The 21,219-nt window shown below is 55.8% G+C and overlaps 1 protein-coding gene across 5 annotated transcripts in view; it reads left to right on the top strand.

Moving 5' to 3' along the window:
* Megf6 (multiple EGF like domains 6) overlaps positions 1-21,219 on the top strand; it is a 99,848-nt gene that overhangs the window by 33,591 nt on the left and 45,038 nt on the right. For 4 of the 5 annotated variants that reach the window (XR_009058011.1, XM_057785203.1, XM_057785201.1 and 1 more), the window contains exon 4: positions 17,023-17,145. The exons of the other annotated variant lie outside the window; for it this stretch is intronic. Coding sequence is in view for 3 of the 4 variants with exons in the window: in XM_057785203.1 (XP_057641186.1) it covers positions 17,023-17,145 (123 nt within the window). In the remaining variant the exon portion in view is untranslated. The remainder of the gene's footprint in view (positions 1-17,022; positions 17,146-21,219) is intronic. 5 annotated transcript variants of the gene reach the window in all.

Genomic DNA, 21,219 nt, shown 5'->3' with positions numbered 1-21,219 from the left:
CGACTTAGGTAAGCTTCTTATGCTGGGTGCAAGGTTTCGGTAACACCAGTCTCCAAGACCAAGATGGGGTGAATGAGCACAGTGGACCCCAGGTACATTCTTGTCTCCTGGGTGGATGTGGTTGCCCAGGCCAGAGATCCTCTGCTTTCCCGAGGAACTGAAGGCCCTGAGGCCCTAGGGCAGAGAAGCCTGCAAGCCCATAGCTGTTCAGTTTAACTGGGCATTTCGGAAGATTCATAGACAGCGGATACCACTGTGTTAAACCCCTCTGTGGAGATTGTTCGGCAGCCCTGGGCTCTCTTCCCTCAGCCCAGGCCCCAGGTTCCTGGTCTCATTCCCTCAGCTCCAGCTTATAATACCTTCTCGACCTGCCTTTTCCTCTAGACTGCCTTGGAAGACCTGACTCACCCAGCAGTCTGTCTGATACTCCAGGACTAATCCCAAACGCTGCCAAGGAGCTGTGCGCTCGAGGAAAAGGGAAGGGTGTGGTTTGGCCTCTGGCCAGTGAGAATGATGTCATCTCCTTTCTACCCCCCCCCCATGTGTTTGGAGGCGCATCCCAGGATGGTTGCATGGAAAGGAAGTGGCTCCGTGTCCTGGGACACCTCCCTTTGTGTCTGGGCTGTGCCTTGGAACGTGCACGGTGCAGGGAAGCTCCTTGGTTTTGACTGGGTCCTCCGGGCCTGTCATCTATCCACAGAGCTGTTCTGCCTTCCCAGTGAACTATCTACCACAGGGACTGCAGCTATGTCCACCTGCAAGTTAGGGTGCTTGCCCCCCTAAACTCTATCCAGGCCACAGCTATGTGTGCCTCTTTTACTCATCAACGTTCCTTTGTGGGCCCTTGAGGCCTCTCCACGTTTGCCGGGAGCACCCTCACCCCTGCGAGCCTTCATGTGTTCTCCCTGGCTGGCTTGTCCACTCTATTCCTCGGCGGCTGCATTGCTCCTGGTGGCATCTGAGCACCCCTTGGAGGCTGGGTGCAGTGAAGGCACAGTGCCCTCAGTTAAGGTGGCACTGAGAGCACATGACACTAGAGATGGCCGTCCCTACATGGCATTCAGAACCCATGTGACCCCTGGGCCCACAGAAAAGCCTCTTTGCAGCTCCACCCTCTCAGGGTTCAGTCTAGGCTGCCCCTCTGTTGAGTTCTGTGTGTATGGTCATCTTTATAGGTCTCGGGTGTCCCCACAGAACAGCGCCAGGGTCCCAGGCATTCTGTGGTGTTTGGGGCACATGAGTTTTCCGTAAGATTCCCCATCTCATTCTGTGGATGGGGAAATGGACATTTGCAGGGGCGACAGCCAGGCGCTGAGCTCTTTAGGGGACTAGTCCACCACCCTGAACCTAGGGAAGTGTGCAGGGCTGAGCTGGTGGCTTGCTTTCCCTCGGCTGAGTTGCAGGGCTGGTGTGGACCGTGGGCGGGGACTGGGCAGCGGGCTCTGCTCTGCCTCTAGCTTTGCCCCTGCATTCTCCTGGTACCGCACATACACCGAAGTCATCTGGATTCTGTGTAGGGGGAAGGTGCTTGCCTGGAGGCTTTTCTGTAGCCATGGTAGAAACATCCCCACCTCTTGGCCCTGCCCACTTAGGGTCTCCCCGCCGGACATCAGACCAGTTGCTGAAGATTTGAACCTGGCCCTGGCCAGGTGCTGTTTGCTGTGGGCCCCTGGGTCAATAAGCCACAACTGGAGGAAAACAGGATACAGAATTTGCTGGGCAGGGTGAGACGTCAATGAAGATCCTATGGATCCCATAGCTAGATAGTGGCGGGAGTCGGAATGGTTGGTTGGGTATCTGTGACCACACGTGAGAGAGCAAGGAGGTTCTTGTCAGTCACTGTGCCCAGTGGGCAGCCTCATGGTGGCTTGACTCTCCTGTTGTTATTCTGGTTGTTGCCCCCTGTGCCTCTGGAGGAGGCGTCTAGAACTTTCAGTCCCAACTATGCCTGCCCTCCTTAGGGTTGCTGGCCCCTTATCCCTTGCTGCCAGAGCTGGGGTGCCCAGCTTCCATTTCTCCCAGACCTTTCCCTGGGTGGCAGGGAATATTGGCAGAGGAATCCTTAAACAGCTAGGTCCAGCCCTGGGCAGATTTAGGGGTTCACAGATCCTCTGCTGGACGAGCTCAGGGTCCCTCACTTGCCTTGTATTCAGGGTGGTGCACTGGTGCCCCCTGGTGGCAGTAAGAGGTTAATGCGGGCTTATGGCTGCCTAGGATTTAGGGTCATTAGTATGCCTAAAAAAAATAGTCAGGACAGGGGCAGAGTGGGTTGAGGGTCTGTGCCCTGTTGGGCTTCATTCCTGCATTTCTCACCTACTCTTGGCAATGTCCAACAATGTCCACAGTGACCTGATGCACCATCTTCACAGGACTTGGGGACAGTAGGAGAAATGGCAAGGCCCCGCCACACACACACACAGTTACAACTGCCCCCCCCCCCCATTCTCACCCAGGCAGTCTCTTACTGGATCTCACCAGGGTTTGGCAATCTAGGCCAACCCAAGCCCTTTCCTCCGCGGTCTGCATAATGACATTTGAAGTAATGGGGGAAGATATATGGATAGTGGAGGCTAGGGAGAGGTGAGGCTGGGAGGTCTGGGGGGGATGCAGCCTGGCACAGACTTGGGTGGGTCCAGGGTGACACTGTCAACCTGTGCAGAGGGGCAAGTGTGGTGGGAAGGAGCTGGTCACAGGTCTGTCAGCCCTGTTAGGAGCAGGGTACAAAACACCTGTTCTGAGGGCTCCCTATGGTTGTGGGAGGCTGAGGGTCCAGGGAGGAGGGGGGAGAGTTACCTGGGGGAAGACAGCAGCAGGGGCTGGGGCTGGGGCTGGGGCTTGGGTTAGGGTTAGGGTTAGGCTTGTCTGTGATGGTAGAGGTCAAGGATGGAGAACTAGAAGCCAGTGTGATGGGGGCATGGGAAGCTCTTGGAACCTTGCTTGAGCCAGGGAGGGTTGGCGACGTGAGAACGGGCGTGTAGGGGGAAGTGTGCTGGGGAAGAGGACTCAAGTCTTCAGGGTGCTGGACACAGGGTGGGCAGGGCCACAGCCTTCCCTCCCCAGAGTTAAAACAGCCTGAGCCTGCTCTGTCTCCACCTCCCCAGAGTTAAAACAGCCTGAGCCTGCTCTGTCTCCAGATTGCCTTATGAAGGATGGGCAGCCCTCCCTCCCCCAACCCATTCTACCTCTTAGCTCTTCCCCCTGCATTTCCCTCTGTCTGCATCTGTCTGCTATGTCTGTGTGTGTGTGTGTGTATGTGTGTGTGTGCGTGCACGCCTATGTGTGTCTCTTTCTGTGCGTCTGCCTCTCTCTCTCTCTCTCTCTCTGTGCGCACGCGCGTGTCTGTGTGTCTCTCTTTCTGTGCGTCTGTCTCTCTCTCTCTCTCTCTCTCTCTCTCTCTCTCTCTCTCTGTCTCTGTGCGCACGCGCGTGTCTGTGTGTCTCTCTTTCTGTGCGTCTGTCTCTCTCTCTCTTTCCTGTGTGTGCACATTGTGAGTTGTACTCCTGAAGGTTCAACGTTGACTTTGTAAATCTTCCTCTGTCACCCTCCTCCTTCATTAAGTCAGAATCTCAGTTGAACCCAACACTCACCAGCGCGGCTAGTCTGTCTAGCCAGCTTACTCTGGGCTCTCCCCCACTTCTGTCTTTGGAGTGCTGGAATTACAGATGGGCTGCTATGGTGCTGGGGATTTGAACTCCAGCCCTCACACTCTTTACGCACGCACCGGCCTGCCTCTTAATTCTAATACCCCAGCGTGGACATCATTGCTCCTCTGCAGGGTGTCCTGTGGTGTGATGTTTGTACTTAAGCCCAAGCCAGATCCTGTGTGGACTAAAATCTAAGTCCATCTCCCTGCCTCTAGCAAGCATTCTCTCAACAAGTGTTTGTTGGCCTTTCCTATGCTCCAGGCTATGCCACAGTTTTGAGATGTGGCCCGTTCACAGAGACTTGTATCCAGCAGGAAGGCAGATGGGACAGGACACTCGCAGAGACACATGGCTGTCCTGGGGCCAGTACTGCTGCGAGGTCAGGGCTAGTCAGCATGCAGGGAGACTGAGAAAGGTGTGGTGGCACCGGACGAGGATGAGCAGAAGTCCCCAGTAGGCGCGGGTGGCCTCTCTGGAGAGGTCTGCAGCCAAGTCTGGGCTCCTGGGATAGCGAGTGCCCTTCTCTAGAGCAAGTGTATGGAGGAGCTGCTGCTCTGGCCATCTGTGCTGAATGGGGCAAGTCAGATGCTGTTCAGAGGATCAGATGCACACAGCTCTCTCTTATAAACTGGGAGAGTGTGCATGGACAGCTGGCCAGCTCCGGCTAAGGCTGACACCCAGGGTGGGTTCCCAGCCAGGCCCAGCTTCATCCCTGGCGGAGTGATGAGCTCTGCTGGAGGGAGCCATAGGAAAGTGAAGAGCGCCCCCAGATCCTCCAGTTCTTGGCCCAGAAACTGAGCAAGAGGCAAAGCTGGTCATAGCTGGTCATCCATACCACGAGGAAGACATGGGTTGAGATCTTCCAAGACCTGGGAGGACCAGCAGTCAGTGTCCCTGGCAGAATGACAGAGGGAGATTGGGACAGACAGTGAGGTAAGACAGAGGCACAGGCAAGCAAGGGGCTCCCAGCATGCCCGGCCCCCAGTGCACTGCTAGCTTAGGCCTGCTTGGCTCTGATCTCCCTGTTACAGTCTGCCCACCCCCTGGCAGAGAAATGAAAGGCCCGGAGTCGGAGTCATGGCCATGGCGGCGAGTGAAGACCTGGACATTTGGGGGAATCTGAGGAATGTTCTTGGCATCTTCTGAGCCTTTTACATCTTGTCTTGTTTTCTGGAAAAGAAATGGAAAAGAAAAGAAAAAAAAAACAAAACAAAACCCAAAGCCCATTCCTACAGTCTTGGAACCTGACTGATCTCGGGGAGGAGTGGGAGGTGGGGGGGGATGCTGGGGAGGCCTGTGCACCCCTCGGTTTGGATCATGGCTCTGCAACTGCTCCAGTCATCCCACTGCACAGAATCTTACTGTTCTGTGAAGTCTGTCTCTCCCGCTGGGCAAGGCCTTCCCTTGGAGCGGCCTCTGAGGAGCTGTCACCCAGGGCCACCTCTGTGCCTGGCCTAAGGGTGGAGCAGGGAGCCTGGGGCTTGGCTGTGCCTTCCAGAGACCCTGGAACTGTGGACAGGTGTGGGCCCAGGGGCACTGAGAGGCCCCGGGAGGGAGCCATCTGTGGAGAAACCTCCCTGTCTCAACCAGAGCTATTGGCCAGCTGCTCCTGTAGCCACCACAGGGGGAGGGCCTGTGGTTTTCCCAAAGAGGCCGCCCAGTGACCTTGGGTGTTCAGGCAGGTGAGAGAGGCCTTTTAGGCTATTTGTAGATCACCATGTCTTGTCTTCAAGATGCTCTGGAGACTATGGGCCATGGGGTGTGTGTGAGAGGTGGTGTGTGTGTGTCTGTGTGTCGGCTCCCACCTTTCCCTCCAGCTTCCTGTTGGAAAATATTGAAAGCCCAGCTCATCAATTGCATGGATCCCTGACGTGAACTGATCTGAGCTGGCTACATGCATGTGCTTCCAACTTCTAACACTCTGGAAGAGAAAGAAGCTAAAAAGCTAGAGCTTGGGCAGGTGATGACCGAAGTTCCATCCCTGGGAGCCACGTAGTGGAAGGAGAGACCACAAGCTGTCCTGACTTCCATGTGAGCACTGTGGTATGAGCGCTCACACACATACGTGCCCAAGATGGAATGTGAAAAGTCGGAGATCTCCGGGAACTAGAGAGAAAGGGACAGGTGGAGGAAATGCAGAGGGCAGTGGAAATGGTTCTGTCAGCCTCAGAGGACCCGTGTCACCGTTACCTGCTCAAACCCCTGGAGCATGAAATACCCCGTGTGTTTCTGCAGAGCTCAGACCATGAGCCTGAGGCAACAGTGGCATGCTGCCCTTCTACACAGTGTGCCCCCCAATGTGCTATTGATAAGGAAGGGATAGAGCTGGAGAGATGACTCGACAGCTGATAGCACTGGCTGCTCTTCCAGAGGGCCCAGGTTCAATTCCCAGTATCCACATGGTGGTCCACGATCCTCTGGAACTCCAACCCCAGGGTATCCAACATCTTCTGGCCTCCAGGGCACCAGGCACACATGTGTTGTGCAGACCTGCATGCAACCCAACACCCATACACATGCATTCATAACAAAGCATTTTAAAAGTAAGGAAAGAACTGTGGGTGGAAAGGAAAGGGGACATAAGGAACTCTGTATTCTTTGAATTTTTCTATAAACCTCAAACTGTCCAGAAACAAAAAGAAACAAAAGAAAGAAAAAGGAAGGAAGGAAGGAAGGAAAGAAAGAAAGAAAAGAAAGCAAGCAGGACCATCCAGGTGACTCAGCAGGTAAAGGCACTGAAATCATGAGTTTTGCACACTAAACCCACGTAGTGGAAGGGGAGACCAGATTCCCATGAATTGTCTCAGATCCCCTACATGCATGCTGTGGCATTCACTTGTATCTGTACGTGCGCATGCACGCACACACGCACATGAGTTTGCAGGCACACGAACTTGCAGGCACACACAGTCATTGGGTCTCCCTGGTACTGTAGCTATAGATGGCTGTGAGGTACCCACTGTAGGTGCTGGGGATGGTACTCAGATCCTCTGAGAGCGCCCCACCCCCACCCTCTCTGTGCTCTCTGCATTGCCTGCTGCTTGTGTTCTCTGGGGATGCACTAAACTGATTGGGTCTCTGCCTGTCTCCTCTCTTCCACGAAAGTGTTTGGTTTGTAGCTGTGGTCATCACAGATGCTCACATGTTTATGAGAAAGGGTCACATGCTAATGTCCCAGGTGTGTCCTTTTGTCTGAGCAGATGGTGGTGTTGGTAGCATGAGGCTCACCATCCGCCTCAGAGCCACCCAGGGCGAGGGTGCAGTTCTTAACTAGCTTCTCTGCGCCGTGAAGTTTATTTTAAGGACAGACTGAGCACCCCATCTTGTTGCATACATGTTAAGGTCCAATGCTTTCCTTCTGCTGGGTTCCAAGCAGCACCATTGCACAATGAGATGTGTTTTCACTTCCAGATGCCCGAGTGATGGTGAGGGGGTCCTTGGAGGTCTTCCTGAAGGAATGGCTCCTGCACGGGCTCAGGTGAAAGGCTGGAAGCTCAGTGATGTGATGCGAGAGAGCTGTGTTGCTGTCCAATGAAGCGCCACACACACACACAGACACACACACACACACGTTACTGGCTCTCCCTGGAGCTGGAGCTTCTGCCCTGAGGATGGATGCTTCTTCCAGAAAAGCTTCCCCAACAATGCTCCTCTAGGTCCTTCCACTTTGGCTGTTCTGCCCAGGTCCTTTCTCGCCATCCCGTGATCCTTTGGTGCACCCATCTTGCTGACATGGAGCCAGGCCTCCCAGTGCTTGCCCTGGAGGGGTTGTGATGTGGATGGTTTCTCATCTTCCTACCAGTCTGCGTGTATTAAGGTGGGCAGAGTCTGGTGGGAATCAGTCTGGAATGTTCAGGCTGCCCCGAGCTGGTAAGGCTCCTGAACCAAGATAACCACCACCCAGTAAGGTATTCGGGTGGTAGAAGCTAGGCTTGCTACAACAGTGGCTCTGCTGGGCACCGTTCCCTCCCCCAGGTCTGGGAGCCAAGGGCAAGCTCAGCCCAGAGCAGTAGGCAGAGACTGCTGAGTACGGACTTGTTTCTTTCCATTTTAAAGGTGATCTATGCCTAGAGACAGCATTCTCTTCTCTGGTACCATCCAGACTAACACAAATGGGAGAAAATTGAAGATTTCCACCTCAAGTGGCCCTGGGAAGATCACAGCCTGGCCTTGCATAGCTTCCCAGGGTCTCATATGCATGGGTTTGTGGCTCCTTTGTACTCCCTCAGACTTAGGGTGGACAATCTCATCTCACCTCATCTCCCTCCCGCCAGGCAACCCAGCAACCTCACTTGTTCCAGCAGCCCAGCCCCGCTTTGCTGACGCAGCATCACACATTCAGAGGCCCTAGCGGTGGGAGGCATTCGTCTCAGGGGCCAGCGGTGCAGCAGCTAAGCCCTGGGAAGCAGAACAAGGAGAGCATTTATGGCCTCCTCTGCAAAGTCCAGAACATGCACGTCTCTGGAGCCCTGCACTTAGCTTTCTGCCTATCTCTGACTGGGGGCCTCCTGCCTGCCAGAATCATCATCTGTGTGCAGCTCCACCCAGGTCCTCTAGTGCAAGATGAAGGCCGCCACGGTCAGTTGTCCTCAGGCCCCTGCTGAGTGTCTCTTGCTGGACCTGCAGGCTATTCTGAGGCCTAAGGGCTGCTTCCCTGGGCTTCACTAGGCAGACAGGAGGCTAGGGTGGGACTGCCCAAGGTGGGGGTGGGGGTTGCAGGCTGCTTTGCTTTGCAGGAACTCCCCCCAACCCTGTGTACCTCCCCCACCCCCGTGTCTGTGCTCCAGCCCTGGGGGAGGTAACAGAACACGGAGTTCCATCCTGTGAAGTCTCGGATATAGCATTTACTGTATGTGCTTCATAAAGCCGGCATGACACTTCCTGCCTTCAGGGAGTTCGGGGGCTCCTGGGGTCAAGGTTATGGGCCTTTCACGGGGCTCTTGATTATATAGGATGGGACCTTCTCAGCCAGAACCAGAAAAGCAGAGCATGGGCTCTTATCCTGTAGATACAACCCAAATCTCTCTGCGCCTGGGTCACCCAGTGGCAGGTAGAGGGGCCTCTGCTGGCTTAGATTTGGTCTGATTCGAGGGTTGTGGATCAGTCCTAGAGGACTAGTGTACCAACTGCAGACCCGGAGTGGGGGGGCCAGGTTCTTCCCAGGTGGGGGTAGGGGACCCTCTTTGAGCCGGGTTTCCTACGAGCCGCATGCGTACTCAATAGCTGACAGCTGTCTTCTCGACGGAGGCACAGAGAGGTTTGTCCTGCCCCCTGCCACTCCACCCTGCAGACACTTCCTGAGAGCTGTGCAGTGTAGCCTTGGCTGTGACCCCGGGGGGGGGGGGGGATGTGATGCAGGTCAGGGCGGGTGTCTGGCCTGAGAGCAGCCGGTAGAGCGAGAAGTTTCTTGTCTGCCCTGTGGGGGTCCCAACATGTTTCCTAAGAGACTCAGCTCCTGGGGCCTCCCATGGTTCACAGGTTCCCCTATAACCAGAGGCTTGGTTCTGGCTGTCTTGGGCCTGGGTTAGGTAGGACCCAGGGCTGTGGTGGCTCCTGATCTTGGTCTGCATAGATTTACTCTAGTGACCCGTCTAGGTTTTCTTGTGGTGTGCTCCTGTGTCCACGGTGAGAGAAGGACCACAGAGGTCTGAGGATCATCACAGTCCTCCTGCAGCCTTGAGGTCAAGCCAACTCAGAACTCTTGCCCACGGGATCCTTTCTGAGCTTCTGAATATCAAAGCACCATCAGGTGTGGGGTGCCCAGGGTTCAAGAGGGCACTTGTGCCTGGCATGTGTGGGTGTTGGGGTGTCCAGGACTGTGAGCTATGTCCAGCTCAGACCTTCATCTGGGTACAGGCAGATGGCCTTGGCTCCAGGGAAACACAGAGGCTGCTTCCTGCAGGTCCTGGGAGAGCCTGGGGACGTTTTGAGTGATCCTGGGCAGGTGAACGTCCCATTGCTGGGCCTTGCCTATAGTTCTGAGAAGCGGCCTTTGGTCCCGCCTGCTTTAAGGGAGTAGATAGGAAAGGCCCAGAAGATCTTGGGGTTCTGCCTATCCTATCTGTGCTCTGAGGAAGCATGAACAAGCCAAGGGGTATGGACCAGCATCCTCCCAAGCCAGTGACTTGGCACCTAGTATCCCTAGCTGATCTCAGAGCCCCTGGCTTTAGGACAGAGGTTTGGAAGATATGATCTATGTTACCGTCTTGAGAGGGAGAGACTGGCCGTGATTCGCTAAGGGTCCTGTGTGCCTGTACAAGGGTCCTCTTTGGAGGTACGGAAACCAGGCAAGGTAGAGAAGTAATGTGGCCTTGGAGGCCCAGGTTGTAGTGACGTGGGGGAGAATGGGAGCTGGGGGCAGGAAAGGGTGGGGCGGCCTGAGAGTCTAGAGGGAGTATGGCCCCCTTGCCTATGCCCTGATTTGGCTTAGTGATAGGGTTATAGGCTCATAGCAACTGTTAGAGTTGAGAGAGAACAGAATCATTGTTTATGCTACCTGGTTAGCGATATTTTGGAAAAAATATATTTCTATGTGTGTTTTGCCTGCATGTATATATGTGCACCACAGGTGTGCTTGGTGCCTGTGGAGGGCAGAAGAGGGTGTTGGATTCCCTGTAACTGGAGTTACAACCACGGTGGGACTGAGAACCAAACCCGTGTCCTCTGCAAGAGTAGCCAGTGCTCTTAACAACTGAGCTGCTTCCCGGGCCCCGGTTGGTGACGGGAACGATCCCTCTAATTCCAGGGTACCTTGAAGCCCCAACCTGACTCCAGGTCCGTGGTTACCAACCCCTGATCCCGTCCGGGCTCCAGTCTGTCTCAGCTCTGCCCACTGACAGCTGCTAGGCACCCGCGAGCTTGCACGTCCCTTTCTGCCTGGCTAGACTTCCTCCCTAGACCCCGCTTCACCTCTGCTGTCTGACCTTCCACAGATGGCCACCACCGAGAGCAGCCGCTCTCGTCACCAGCTGAACAGCAGTGCTAACCACCCCATCACTGCCATCACCTTTTCCTGTATCCCCAAGGCTGGCACAGAGCCCCACTGTTTTCCTAAAAGGATCTGTTTTCCTGTCCCCGAGGCCAGACACCTGCCGCAGCATTTGGCAGGGGACACGGGAAGGAAGGCATGGCGGTATCCTGGGGATAGGAGCTGGGGGGAGGGAGTGTGTGGGTGCTCAGTAGGAGCTGGGGGGCAAGCATGTGGGTGCTCAGTAGGAGCTGGGGGGCAAGTGTGTGGGTGCTCAGTAGGAGCTGGGGGGCAAGTGTGTGGGTGCTCAGTAGGAGCTGGGGGGAGCGTGTGGGTGCTCAGTAGGAGCTGGGGGTGCAAGCGTGTGGGTGCTCAGTAGGAGCTGGGGGGCAAGCGTGTGGGTGCTCAGTAGGAGCTGGGGGGAGCATGTGGGTGCTCAGTAGGAGCTGGGGGGCAAGCATGTGGGTGCTTAGTAGGAGCTCGGGGGGGCAAGCATGTGGGTGCTCAGTAGGAGCTGGGGGGGGACAAGCATGTGGGTGCTCAGCTCCACCCAAGCAGCTCCCCTGAGCTCGTTCAACCTGGAGAGCTGAGCGGGCATGTCGGCCCCGCAGAGCAAGCTTACACAGAGATTCCCAATTGTCCCACTGCCCCTGAGGGAAGGAGGGGCCCATCTGGGCTCTGAAGTGGAACATTCCTGGGGAGGAACGTTCTTCCTGGGGAGGTAAAAAAGAGGCCCAGCCAATGCATCTTGCCCAGATCAGAGTCTCCTGGAGCGTTGTTGGCTGAAGGGATGTCCCGGAGATTGTCTCTCAGTCTGGCACAGCAAAGTGAGGGACTGCCCACCTACCCCCACGGGAGGGGCCTTCCCGGACCTCCCAGGCTCAGGGTTCTCTCTGAAGCCCCTGGTACCTGTAGCCCCTCGCCTTTCCTCTGGAGCTCTGGGTGGCTGACTCTAGGCCAGCTGGTTTGCATCAGCTCTTGGATGAGACTCAGGGAGCAGCCTTGGCCTGTCTGGGTGACACCTGGCTAAAGGAAGACGGGCTTCTTGGCCTCATTAATCCTGGCTCCTGACAGGCAGCCTGAGGCTTCAGGTGGGGAGACAGGATCAGGTAGAACTGTCCCCACAGGCCCACGAGTTGAAGCCCTGGCTGTCTCCCCTACCCGGTGGGTGTGGGCAGCCACTTTGGGTGTCCCAGCCCATGATCCGTAGAGCAAGGCCTCCTGGTCTGGGAAGCTCTTCTTTATAGGCCTCTGTGTGTGTGTCTGTCTGTGTGTAGGGGGTGGGGATGGTGGGGATGGTATGTGTGTATGGGATGCGTGCGTATGGTGTAGTTGGGGGGAGGTGTGCATCCTTTGGCTGAGTCCTTTCCTTTTGTGTTCCCCCCAAAGAGTTCTCAAAAGGATGCATTGCTATGCCAAGAGCCCAGATATGAGGTCATCGGTCCTCTACAGCGGTGTAGTGAGAGTAGCCAAGGGCAGGCCTGGGTCTCACAGGAAGGTCCCATAGGCTGGGAGTCTCTTGCTCAAGGTGGGAGGGCTGGTGACCCTAGTCTTAAGGCCCCGGGAGCTCACACGAAGGTAGGTGGGCCCTCCCCTGTACCTTTGGAAGGGGACTGTGTCCTCTAGCCCAGCATGCCAGTTAAGTGGGCCTTCTTGCTAGTCCTTAGAGTTGGCTGGGCTCCAGTCCTTGGGCCAAGCCTGAGCTGTGGGCAGGATGGACCTGGGGACCCCCAGGTGGGGGATTGGTGGATGTTGCCTGCAACTGTGGGTTATCCTGGGAGCAGAGCTAGGTGGGTGGGGCAGATGGCCTGTCCATCAAGCTGCCCTCCCAGACTGGGGCTCCTGTTTTCTTGGCTGTTTCCCTTGTCTTTTTAGGTTCCCCCACTCTTCTGGGCTCTGTTCTGGACCTAGTCACATGGCTGTTCTGGGCCCAGCCCCAGATACTTTAATGCTGTCATGTCCTCATGGCCCTCTGGGTCCTGGTCACTAGTCTTCTCCTCAGAACCTAGAGCTGCTTGGGGTGGGGGGAGGACAGGTGAGGACAGGGTCATAGGCACCGTTGTGGTCAGGCTTGGATTCATGTTTCATCCTGCCTATGGCTGGGGGCAGGATGCTAAGCAGGCTGTGTTCCTGGGGTAAAGTGGGGTGTCAGGGACTGAGAAAGGTTCCTGGGTCGTACCTGATGGTGATGCCCAGCTTGGAGCCTAGTGCAGGTTGGTGGCATGCTGCCTACCCCGGCCTCACATCTAGTGTGAAGTGGGGGAGGGGATACACCTTATAAGTACCATATCCCAGACAACGACTGTGGGCCGGGATTATCTCCTGTGTGAGGGAGCCACGGCCTCCCCTTCCCCTCAGTTTCTGGCCTCTGCCCTCCATCCAACTCCCCTGAGGGTCTCCTGTATAGGACATTGTGTAAAGGTTGCCTTCACCCTGCAGAGTGGGAGGATGTGTAGGGAAGGAGAGACTACAGCGTCCTGTCCTTGGCGGACTGTTTGCTAGAGATCCCTCTGGGCTGGAATGACACGGTGAAGCCAACCTTGATAGGAGGAGAGGAAGGGCATCCTGGGGACATGCGTCCCCGGGGGAGGATTCCAGACCCACTTGCCAGAGGTGTGTCTATCAGACAGCGGCTCTTGGGGCCTGAGGGGCGTGTAGATGCGGACCAGTTCAGGGCCAGGTCTTGTACCGTTCTTAGTGTTTTTCCAGAATTGCTTCTCCAGGGGGAGGGGAGTTTCACATCACACCTCCTGCTGACGCCCTTCCGGCCCTGTCACTCCCAGCAACCTCCATCCTAGATGATTAATGATGGCTAAGTGGGCCAAGCATGCGGTCTGTCCCCTGGGGTCTGCGCCGGCCTTGGTTGTTTGTCTGTGCCTCCTAGAACTTTTGTTCTCGGCAATGGGCCCCTGTGGAAGCCCTACCATGTGTCGCCGTGTTAGGGGGCTGTGCCCAGGTCTGGCGGAACTGGATCTGTGGGACACCTGTCACAGCCTTTGCTCTGCTCGGTGGGGATGCTGTGTGCATTAATGCTAATGCTGCCGGCTGTCACACATGAGCCACACCTGAGGTCCTCGCAGCCCATCTGAGAACCTTACCAATGTACCCGTTAGCATCTTGCATTGATGGACGTGCAGGTGAGGCTGTGCCAGCCATTTTAGGCTGGTTCCCGAGATGCCACCGTGTCTTCATGGCTGGGCACTCATTCATGTGGAGCCACCGCACTGGGGCCTGAGCTGTAAAGGGACCCAGGCCCCGCTTTTTGCTTTGCATCAAAATCCCCAAAGCAGTGGACACACCTGGTAGGAAGATCATCTCTTTTTCTGTTTAAATTGAGGTGAACCTCACATCATGAAAAACCAACTCTTGGGGCTCAGGCTTCAGTGTCACCTGGCGTGTTTCTGGCACTGAGGCCATCACCTCTCACCCTCCAGTGCTTTTGTCACCTTGGTGGACAGCCCTGTATGCCATCACGGTGGCTCACAGCACCGGCTCATCGTCTGTTTTCTGTGCTTTGTCTCAGACTGATAGAGCCGTGCAGTGTGCAGCCCCCTGGGACTGGTTCCCTTTCACTCCTTATGACCTCAGAACCATAGGGGGCTGCACAAGGACTGATGTTGACATGGGGACAGTAAAGCATCAGAAAGAGGAATATGTAGGTATTTTCTGGGGTATCCTAGTGAACTGTGGAGGTGTCTTAGTGAGCTGACATGTGTAGGTATTTCCTGGGGTGTCCTAGTGAACTGTGGAGGTGTCTTAGTGAGCTGACATGTGGAGGTATTTCCTGGGGTGTCCTAGTGAGCTGTGGAGGTGTCTTAGTGAGCTGACATGTGGAGGTATTTCCTGGGGTGTCCTAGTGAGCTGTGGAGGTGTTTAGTGAGCTGACATGTGGAGGTATTTCCTGGGGTGTCCTAGTGAGCTGTGGAGGTGTTTAGTGAGCTGACAGGGGTGAGGGGAACATCCTTGGGAACTGTAGAGACATCCTAGTGAACCCTGAGTGGACTCAGGGGGCCAAGGCCCAGGTTTGTTGTTTTTTAAAGGCACATGAGGGTTGCGTATATTGTCTTAGAATGACCATTTTAGTCACCAGCCTCAGCATCAGGGGTGATGCCAGCCAAGACTGCAAGGACAGCTACTTGGTGGACCTCCAATGGATTCTGCTGTGAAGGGTCTTCTTCAGGTCACTGTGTGTGTGGATGCCAATGTCACGGTCTCCCAACTGTATTGGTTTGAGAGGATTTCATGAAAGTTTCTACCCAAAGCATGAAAACCGTCTTTGCAGGCCACCACCCCCAGGAACAGGTGATGACTGGGACATATTTATAAGTGCTTTGGAGGGCAGGGCAGACCTCAAAGGGCATGCAGGGATGGGACAGTTTACACACAAGTGATTGGGAGGGGGGCTCTATTGAACGGTTCACGGTGAACTGGAAATGCAGCATGGGGACCTTCCGTAGCCACCCCCACCTCCGAGACGCCTCCATCATCGCCCAGGTGGCCGACTGGTCCTGCTCTGTGTATAGAAGGGGGCTCAGCCGGGGAACCTGCCCACTCTACCCTGCTCTCCTGGTGTCTGGTTGTGGCAAAGATTGTCGCAGCTTGGGAGGGAGTGCTCTGACCTCTGTCCTGGAACTCTTACGCATGGAATTTGTGTGGCATTTGCTGTTTCCCGTAGCCTCCGTGGGCCTGGGCTGGGATCAGATCTTCTCTGAGGATTACGTGTCCAGTGTGGATGATCCCCCCAATGCAGGTGATTAGGGCTGTGGGGACCCAGCATGGCTCAGGCTAGCCCAGAAGTGAAAGGAATTTCTCAGGCATTCTTGGGATAGGAGCTCCTAGCTGCTGTTATGATAACAGGGCAACAAGTGTCTGTCCTGGGTACCAGGCGCTGTGACTCATTGCTGTGCGAAGCTCAAGGCTTTTTCTGTAGATATGCAGAGCCCCTGAGGCTCTGAGCAGCAGTGGACATTCTCACTTTGATGCCCACTTGACTGCGGTATGGCCTTGCGAGGTTCCCTAACCTGAACCCAGGGCCCATACAGTACCATGAGAGAACCTTGGTCTGTGAGTCCCCACTGGCCTCCTCTCCAGCTTCCCACACAGTGGTCTGAATGACAGGACAGACCTAGAAGCTGCGTCGTGCCTCATATCCTGGCCAGCCAGCCTGGATTTGGTGCTGTCTCCTCAGGCCAGCAGACAGGGGACACTAGGTACCCCAGCCATGACCTCTGCTGAGACTCTGTGTAACTGCCCAGGAATTCCTAGGAAATTCCCACTGTAGACTTTGCAGGGCTGGTGGCTTTGTTCCAAGATTCCAGAGACAGCTGGCCAGTGTCCTTTGGCCACCGCTGTCCTCACGGGACTACGGGTATCTCTGAGGCCCTTAGCTTAGCCGAGGGAAGTTCTTCTAGGGACCCTCCTGAGGAGATGTGAAGAGATGCTGGGGCCACTGGGCAAGCTTTGGGCCAACTCAGGCTGAAAGTGCCCACGCTGGATCTGTCTACTACCTGTATGTCACTGGGTGGGGTTTAGTTTCCTTCCCAGCAGGTAGAATAAAGGCTTAACCATGTGTGCCTGTGACATGTTGGGGTGCCCGTTGCCCTGAGCCTTCCTAGAAACTACAGGGGAGAGCCTAAACCTTTGGAGGCAAGTGGTTGGGGACACTGTGGTCCAGCTTCCCTGGACTCAACTGAGGCAGTCTGACCAGGCCAGTGGACAGAGGGATCCTGACTCAACACATTCGTGAGGTTCTGACACCCCCGAACCTCCCTCAGAAACCTGGTCCCTTAAGTCCCAGGCTAGCCACATCGGGTGGCAGTTGAAGCACCGTTGCTCCTGGGTAAGCCTGAACCCAGAGTTGCCGCCTGTGCTCTGGACCCTAAGAGCTGGTGGAGGAAAGGGAGCCACGGGCTCAGAACCTGGCAGTCTGGGTCCAGCAGCTTGACTCTGTGCTCATTGCTTTCCCTAACCTGACACGGTGTCACCTGGTCATGAAGGGAGCCCAGAGCTGTCCTGGTGGGACCAGAGTGCTGAGTCTATCGGCAGAGTTCTGGCAGCTACGAAGAGGAATCACGTGGGGTCCTCTCACTGTAGAGCAAAGGGAGTTTGGTTTCCTTGGAAAGCCCAGGGCTGCACAGGTGGTTCACCAGGGCACACAGGATGCTCCAGGGCTAACACCGCTGCTTGTGGCTGCTCCTAAAGGTCAGATCCTCGTGTCCTGTAGACACATTGCACTGGATGCAAAGAGAGCCACTTCCCTGGGTGCTTGGGTGGAAGGGGAGGATGGAAGTCTGACCCTGGGTCAATTTATTGGGTCCCTCTTTGGGGTCTGTCTTGTTAGCTGATATTCCCCTAACTCTTGGGGACACTGAGTTTCCATGGCCCAATGCTCATCTGCTTTTCTTGCCACAGATGTTGACGAGTGTGCCAATGCCAACGGGGGCTGTGAAGGTCCTTGCTGCAACACCGTGGGTGGTTTTTACTGCCGCTGTCCACCTGGCTTCCAGCTTCAGGGTGATGGCAAAACCTGCCAAGGTAGGACCTGTCTGTTGCTCTGCCCTGAAGAGGGGAGGTGGGAGCCAGGGGCAAGCCCATGCTAGTTCTAGGTGTTAAATCCCTATGGGAGAAGGGCCCACATCCCTGTGGATGCCGGGCGACCCTGATAGAACCTTGCCTGTCAAGGACTGTCGAGAGGCCTGGGGCTGGAAGAAGCTTGCCAGCTCTGAACTGGCCCCCATAACTCCGCCCCATTGTTGCTGGCAGGCTGTCAGCAAGATCAAGACCAGACAGAAGACCGTCCTGGGGAGACACAGGGAACAGAGAGGGGAGGGAGCAGGAGGATGGAGGAGGCCCCACTGTCCCCAGCTCCTCATTCTCTGGCTGCCCTGACATCTGGACTCACGCTGGTTTGAACAGCTGGGCCTCTTGGAGTGTTTGGGGCCATCAGTGACCAGGGTTCTGGGCCTGGGTCAACAGCCTGTCTCTGCTCGCCGTATCAGACGGTCACTGTCATCTTGTGCCCTAGAATGTCCTCAGTTAAGTGTCCCACTGTCTCCAGCCATCCAACTGCCCATCTGTGAACCATTTGCCCACAAGTGGGGGCCTAGTCTGCTGGACATGGGGTTGGGAGAAGCATTGAGGCGGGGGTGTCTGCTCTGCGTGAGACATTCTAGAAGAATGGATTCCCAGCAGGAGGTTGGAGGTGGGGAACGTTGCTGTAACCTAGGGTCGTGCCCCAGCTGTGGGGCAGCCCTCGGCCTGTGCCTCCATGTGTCTAGACTAAAGGGAAGTAACTATGGGTTTGGGGCCGAGGGTTTGGTGTCCCAGGAGGGCAGTGCAGATCAGGGTTAATGATTGCGTCTGTGTCCCCATGCCTGTGTAGCCAGTCCCTGATGATGCCCTCAGAACTGAGACCCCAGCTTGCAGGTCCACTTAGGCTCATCCAGAACTTCTTGGCAGCAGAAATTTGGGGCTTGGGTTGGCACCAGTGTTAGAGATGGCTCATGATTTGAACTGGCTTATTAAGTCAATTCTAGGGAGCAGCTTGCCCCCCCCCTTCCCGTTCTTGTGTCTCTGTGACATGACTGTACATAAGTGTGCAAGACCTTCGGTAGCCCATCCCCCACTGTGACGTGTAGGTGTGTCCTAGGGAGATTTCCTGGTCCCCATCAGTCACAGAGCCTATAGAGCCTTCTTCATCGCCGCAAGCCTGGGGTATCTCCCTCTGAAAAGAGGGAGTGATCACCAAGCTGGTTTAAGGAGCAAACTGAAAGACTTGGTACAGACCTGGCCCTGGATAGTTTGCTGTGAGCCAGTTCATCTAACCAAGCACTGGCTATACCCTCCCCCAAGTGGTACCTGCTCTGCAGCTCCCTTTCCATGACCACTGCTTCTTGTCCCAAGATGGAATCAGGCTCCTCAGCCCCATGGCTTCCTAGATGGGGCTGGCCTGAGGTGCCTGTTCACTGCCCCTGGAGCCTCACCTTTCCTGATGGGGAGTCTGAAAATCCCCACTCTCCAGTGATGTACGAATAGCCAGGTCAAGGGCTCTGCTGGGCAATTGAAGACTCCTGGCATTCTTCTGGTCTGTCTTCTGGAATGCATGGCGGTTATCCGTATGGGTATCTCCCCTTGTGTAAGAACTGCAAGATGGGGACAGACATCAGCAGGAGTGGCTGCTAGACCAAGCCCTGGTCAGTCAGAGTATCTGCTGTCCCTAGGGCCAGGCTGCGATCAGGCATAGGGTCCCTCCTGAGCCTGCAGGGAAGGCCCAGCATAGCCACGGAGACACCCTAGAAGCCCCTCACGTGGATGTCAGTGTCAGGATGAAATGGGTAGGTAGGTTCTTTCTGTCTAGCGTGCCTGCCCCAGCTTTTGGTCAGTTGCTTTGGGGTGATGCAGTTGGTCAGACAGATCTTGGCTCTAGACTGACCCCATGTTTCTTACAGCCTAGGAGAGCAGGGCAGAAGCTCTGCAGTGGGGTTCCAGGCAGGTATGTGTAAGGATGACTCCCCCAAAGACCTACAGAGCCCCAGAGAAAGAATTGCTACCTTCTCAGCCCATTCACATCTGTCCTTTCCGGGAGAGGGATGCTCTTGGGCGTGTATCAGCGGGTGCCACCCATCATCTTCCTCCCAGAAGCTGGAGTTTGTAGTGTGTGCTCTGGAGCTGGTGTGCTGTGTTGATCGGCCATCCAAGTGGGACATGGATGTTGGGGAGCTGAGTGCAGTGCCAGCAAGCCAGCCTCCACTTATAGCCCCGGGCAGGAAGCAGAAAGAAGGCAGAAGAGGGTGATGACCCAAGACCAAAGCGGACCATCCACGGGTGCTGCTGCACTTGGGCCTTGCTCATGCCAGACAAGCAGCTTACCACTGGGCCGTACATCCCCTCAGCCCTCTTTGAGACAGGGTCTGACTAAACTTCCCAGGCTTTCCTGGACCTCACTCTGTGGCCCAGGAGGGCCTGAAACTTGAGATCTCCCTGCACCAGCCTTGTGAGTAGTTGGGATTGCAGGCCTGTGGCCCCAAGATCACTTCTGTTCCTTCATGAGACATTGGAGTCTCTGTTTGGATTCCCCTAAGGGTAGACCAGGTCTTTGCCTCTGACAGAGGTGGGTAGAGGCAGGAGCATGATTACACGGCGGAGTCTTAGACAGAGGATGGTTTGGTCTTGCAGCACCCGCCTTCTCTTTCCTTGCCTCTTCCCGGCCCCAGCCCCTCCTCCCCACCTCCCCACCTCCCGTGGGGTTCATGCCCCAGCTCTGCGAGTTTGGGATGATTGGAGTTCTAAGTCACCTCATGGCCAAGGGCCTCCGCCGTGAGCCAGGGGCCTGCTGTGCTTTCTTTGTTCCTTGCCAGCCTGACCTCCTCTGGCCAATACGTGAGGCAGCAGAGCTCGTGGGGTGCAGGCTGCCTGCATGTGTGAGCACAGGCTGTAGGAAATGAAGACATCCCAGGAGGAAAGGATGGCCTCGCTTGCTCATGTGGGGAGGTGTGTGCAGAGTTGATGGTGGGGTGAGCCCAGAAACCGCTCTGAGTGATGAATAGCCGCTGTAAAACAGACTGCTGGCATGGGAGTCTGGCCCGAGGTGTCTTGGCCCCGGCCCTGAGACCTGGTCCAGGCTGGTGTACGTCATGTGTTGGGAGGCTCTGCTGGAGCCAGGGCCAAGTCCATTCAGCGGGACTGGGTGGTCTGAGTGACACTAGCCACTGCTTCTGCCCTGCTGGGTGGGATCTGGTCTCTGCTCTGGACTGGGTCTGAATAGGTGGACCCAGGCCCATGTATGATAGACCTATCAGGCTCTTCAGTGATGCTCATTTTGTTTAGTGTGTATGTATGTGTACATGAATGTGTATGCGTGTGTGTAGGGGGAAGAACACTCTGTCTTGTTCTTTAGATGCTATCAGCCTTCTTTTCTGAGACAGGCTCTCATTGGTCTGGAACTCACCAAGTAGCCCAGCAGCCAGTGAACCCCAGGAGTGTCCCCGTCTCTCCCTTTCCAGATCTGGGGCTGCAGGTTCACATCACCACACCCAGCCCTCATGCTGATGAGGCGAGCACCGACTGAACCGTTTTCTCCCCAGCAGAGCTCCTCGCTGTACGTTCCAGGGCCCTGAACGCATCTCCACTTCCACGAAGGGTCTGTGGCAAAAGCCATCCCAGGGCTCACCTTGGGTGTCATGAGGGTGGAGCTTGGATGTAGTCCCCCGCTAAGATGTGTGTCTGGGCAATCAAACAGGACAGATAGGACTCACAGCTTCTCCACTCATTAGAGGATTCAAGGAAATGCTTAGAGACCGGGGCTGGCATCATTCCAGCAGATAGCCCTTCTCTTCTCCCTCAGCCGTACGGGTTTAAGGGTAGAGCTGGGGTTACCATGGAATGGTCACGAGACGCCTGTGGGCGCCAGCTCTTCGTGGACACTATGTCATTGTCCCCAAGGAGGCTCCCCCAAACCGAGGTTCCCAAGAAGCCCGTCTCACCCACTCTCAGCTGTCATAGTGACTCCAGTCCCATTTCTGTCACACCCACCAATGCAGCCTTGTTGCCCGAGAGCTCCGCCAGGTCCTCTCTGTCCCTCGGGAGAGGAAGGAACGTGGGAAGCGAATT

The sequence above is a fragment of the Chionomys nivalis genome, chromosome 11 (assembly GCF_950005125.1).
Source record: "Chionomys nivalis chromosome 11, mChiNiv1.1, whole genome shotgun sequence".
NCBI classification, from domain to species: domain Eukaryota; kingdom Metazoa; phylum Chordata; class Mammalia; order Rodentia; family Cricetidae; genus Chionomys; species Chionomys nivalis.
This window is presented reverse-complemented; position numbering and strand designations above follow the sequence as displayed.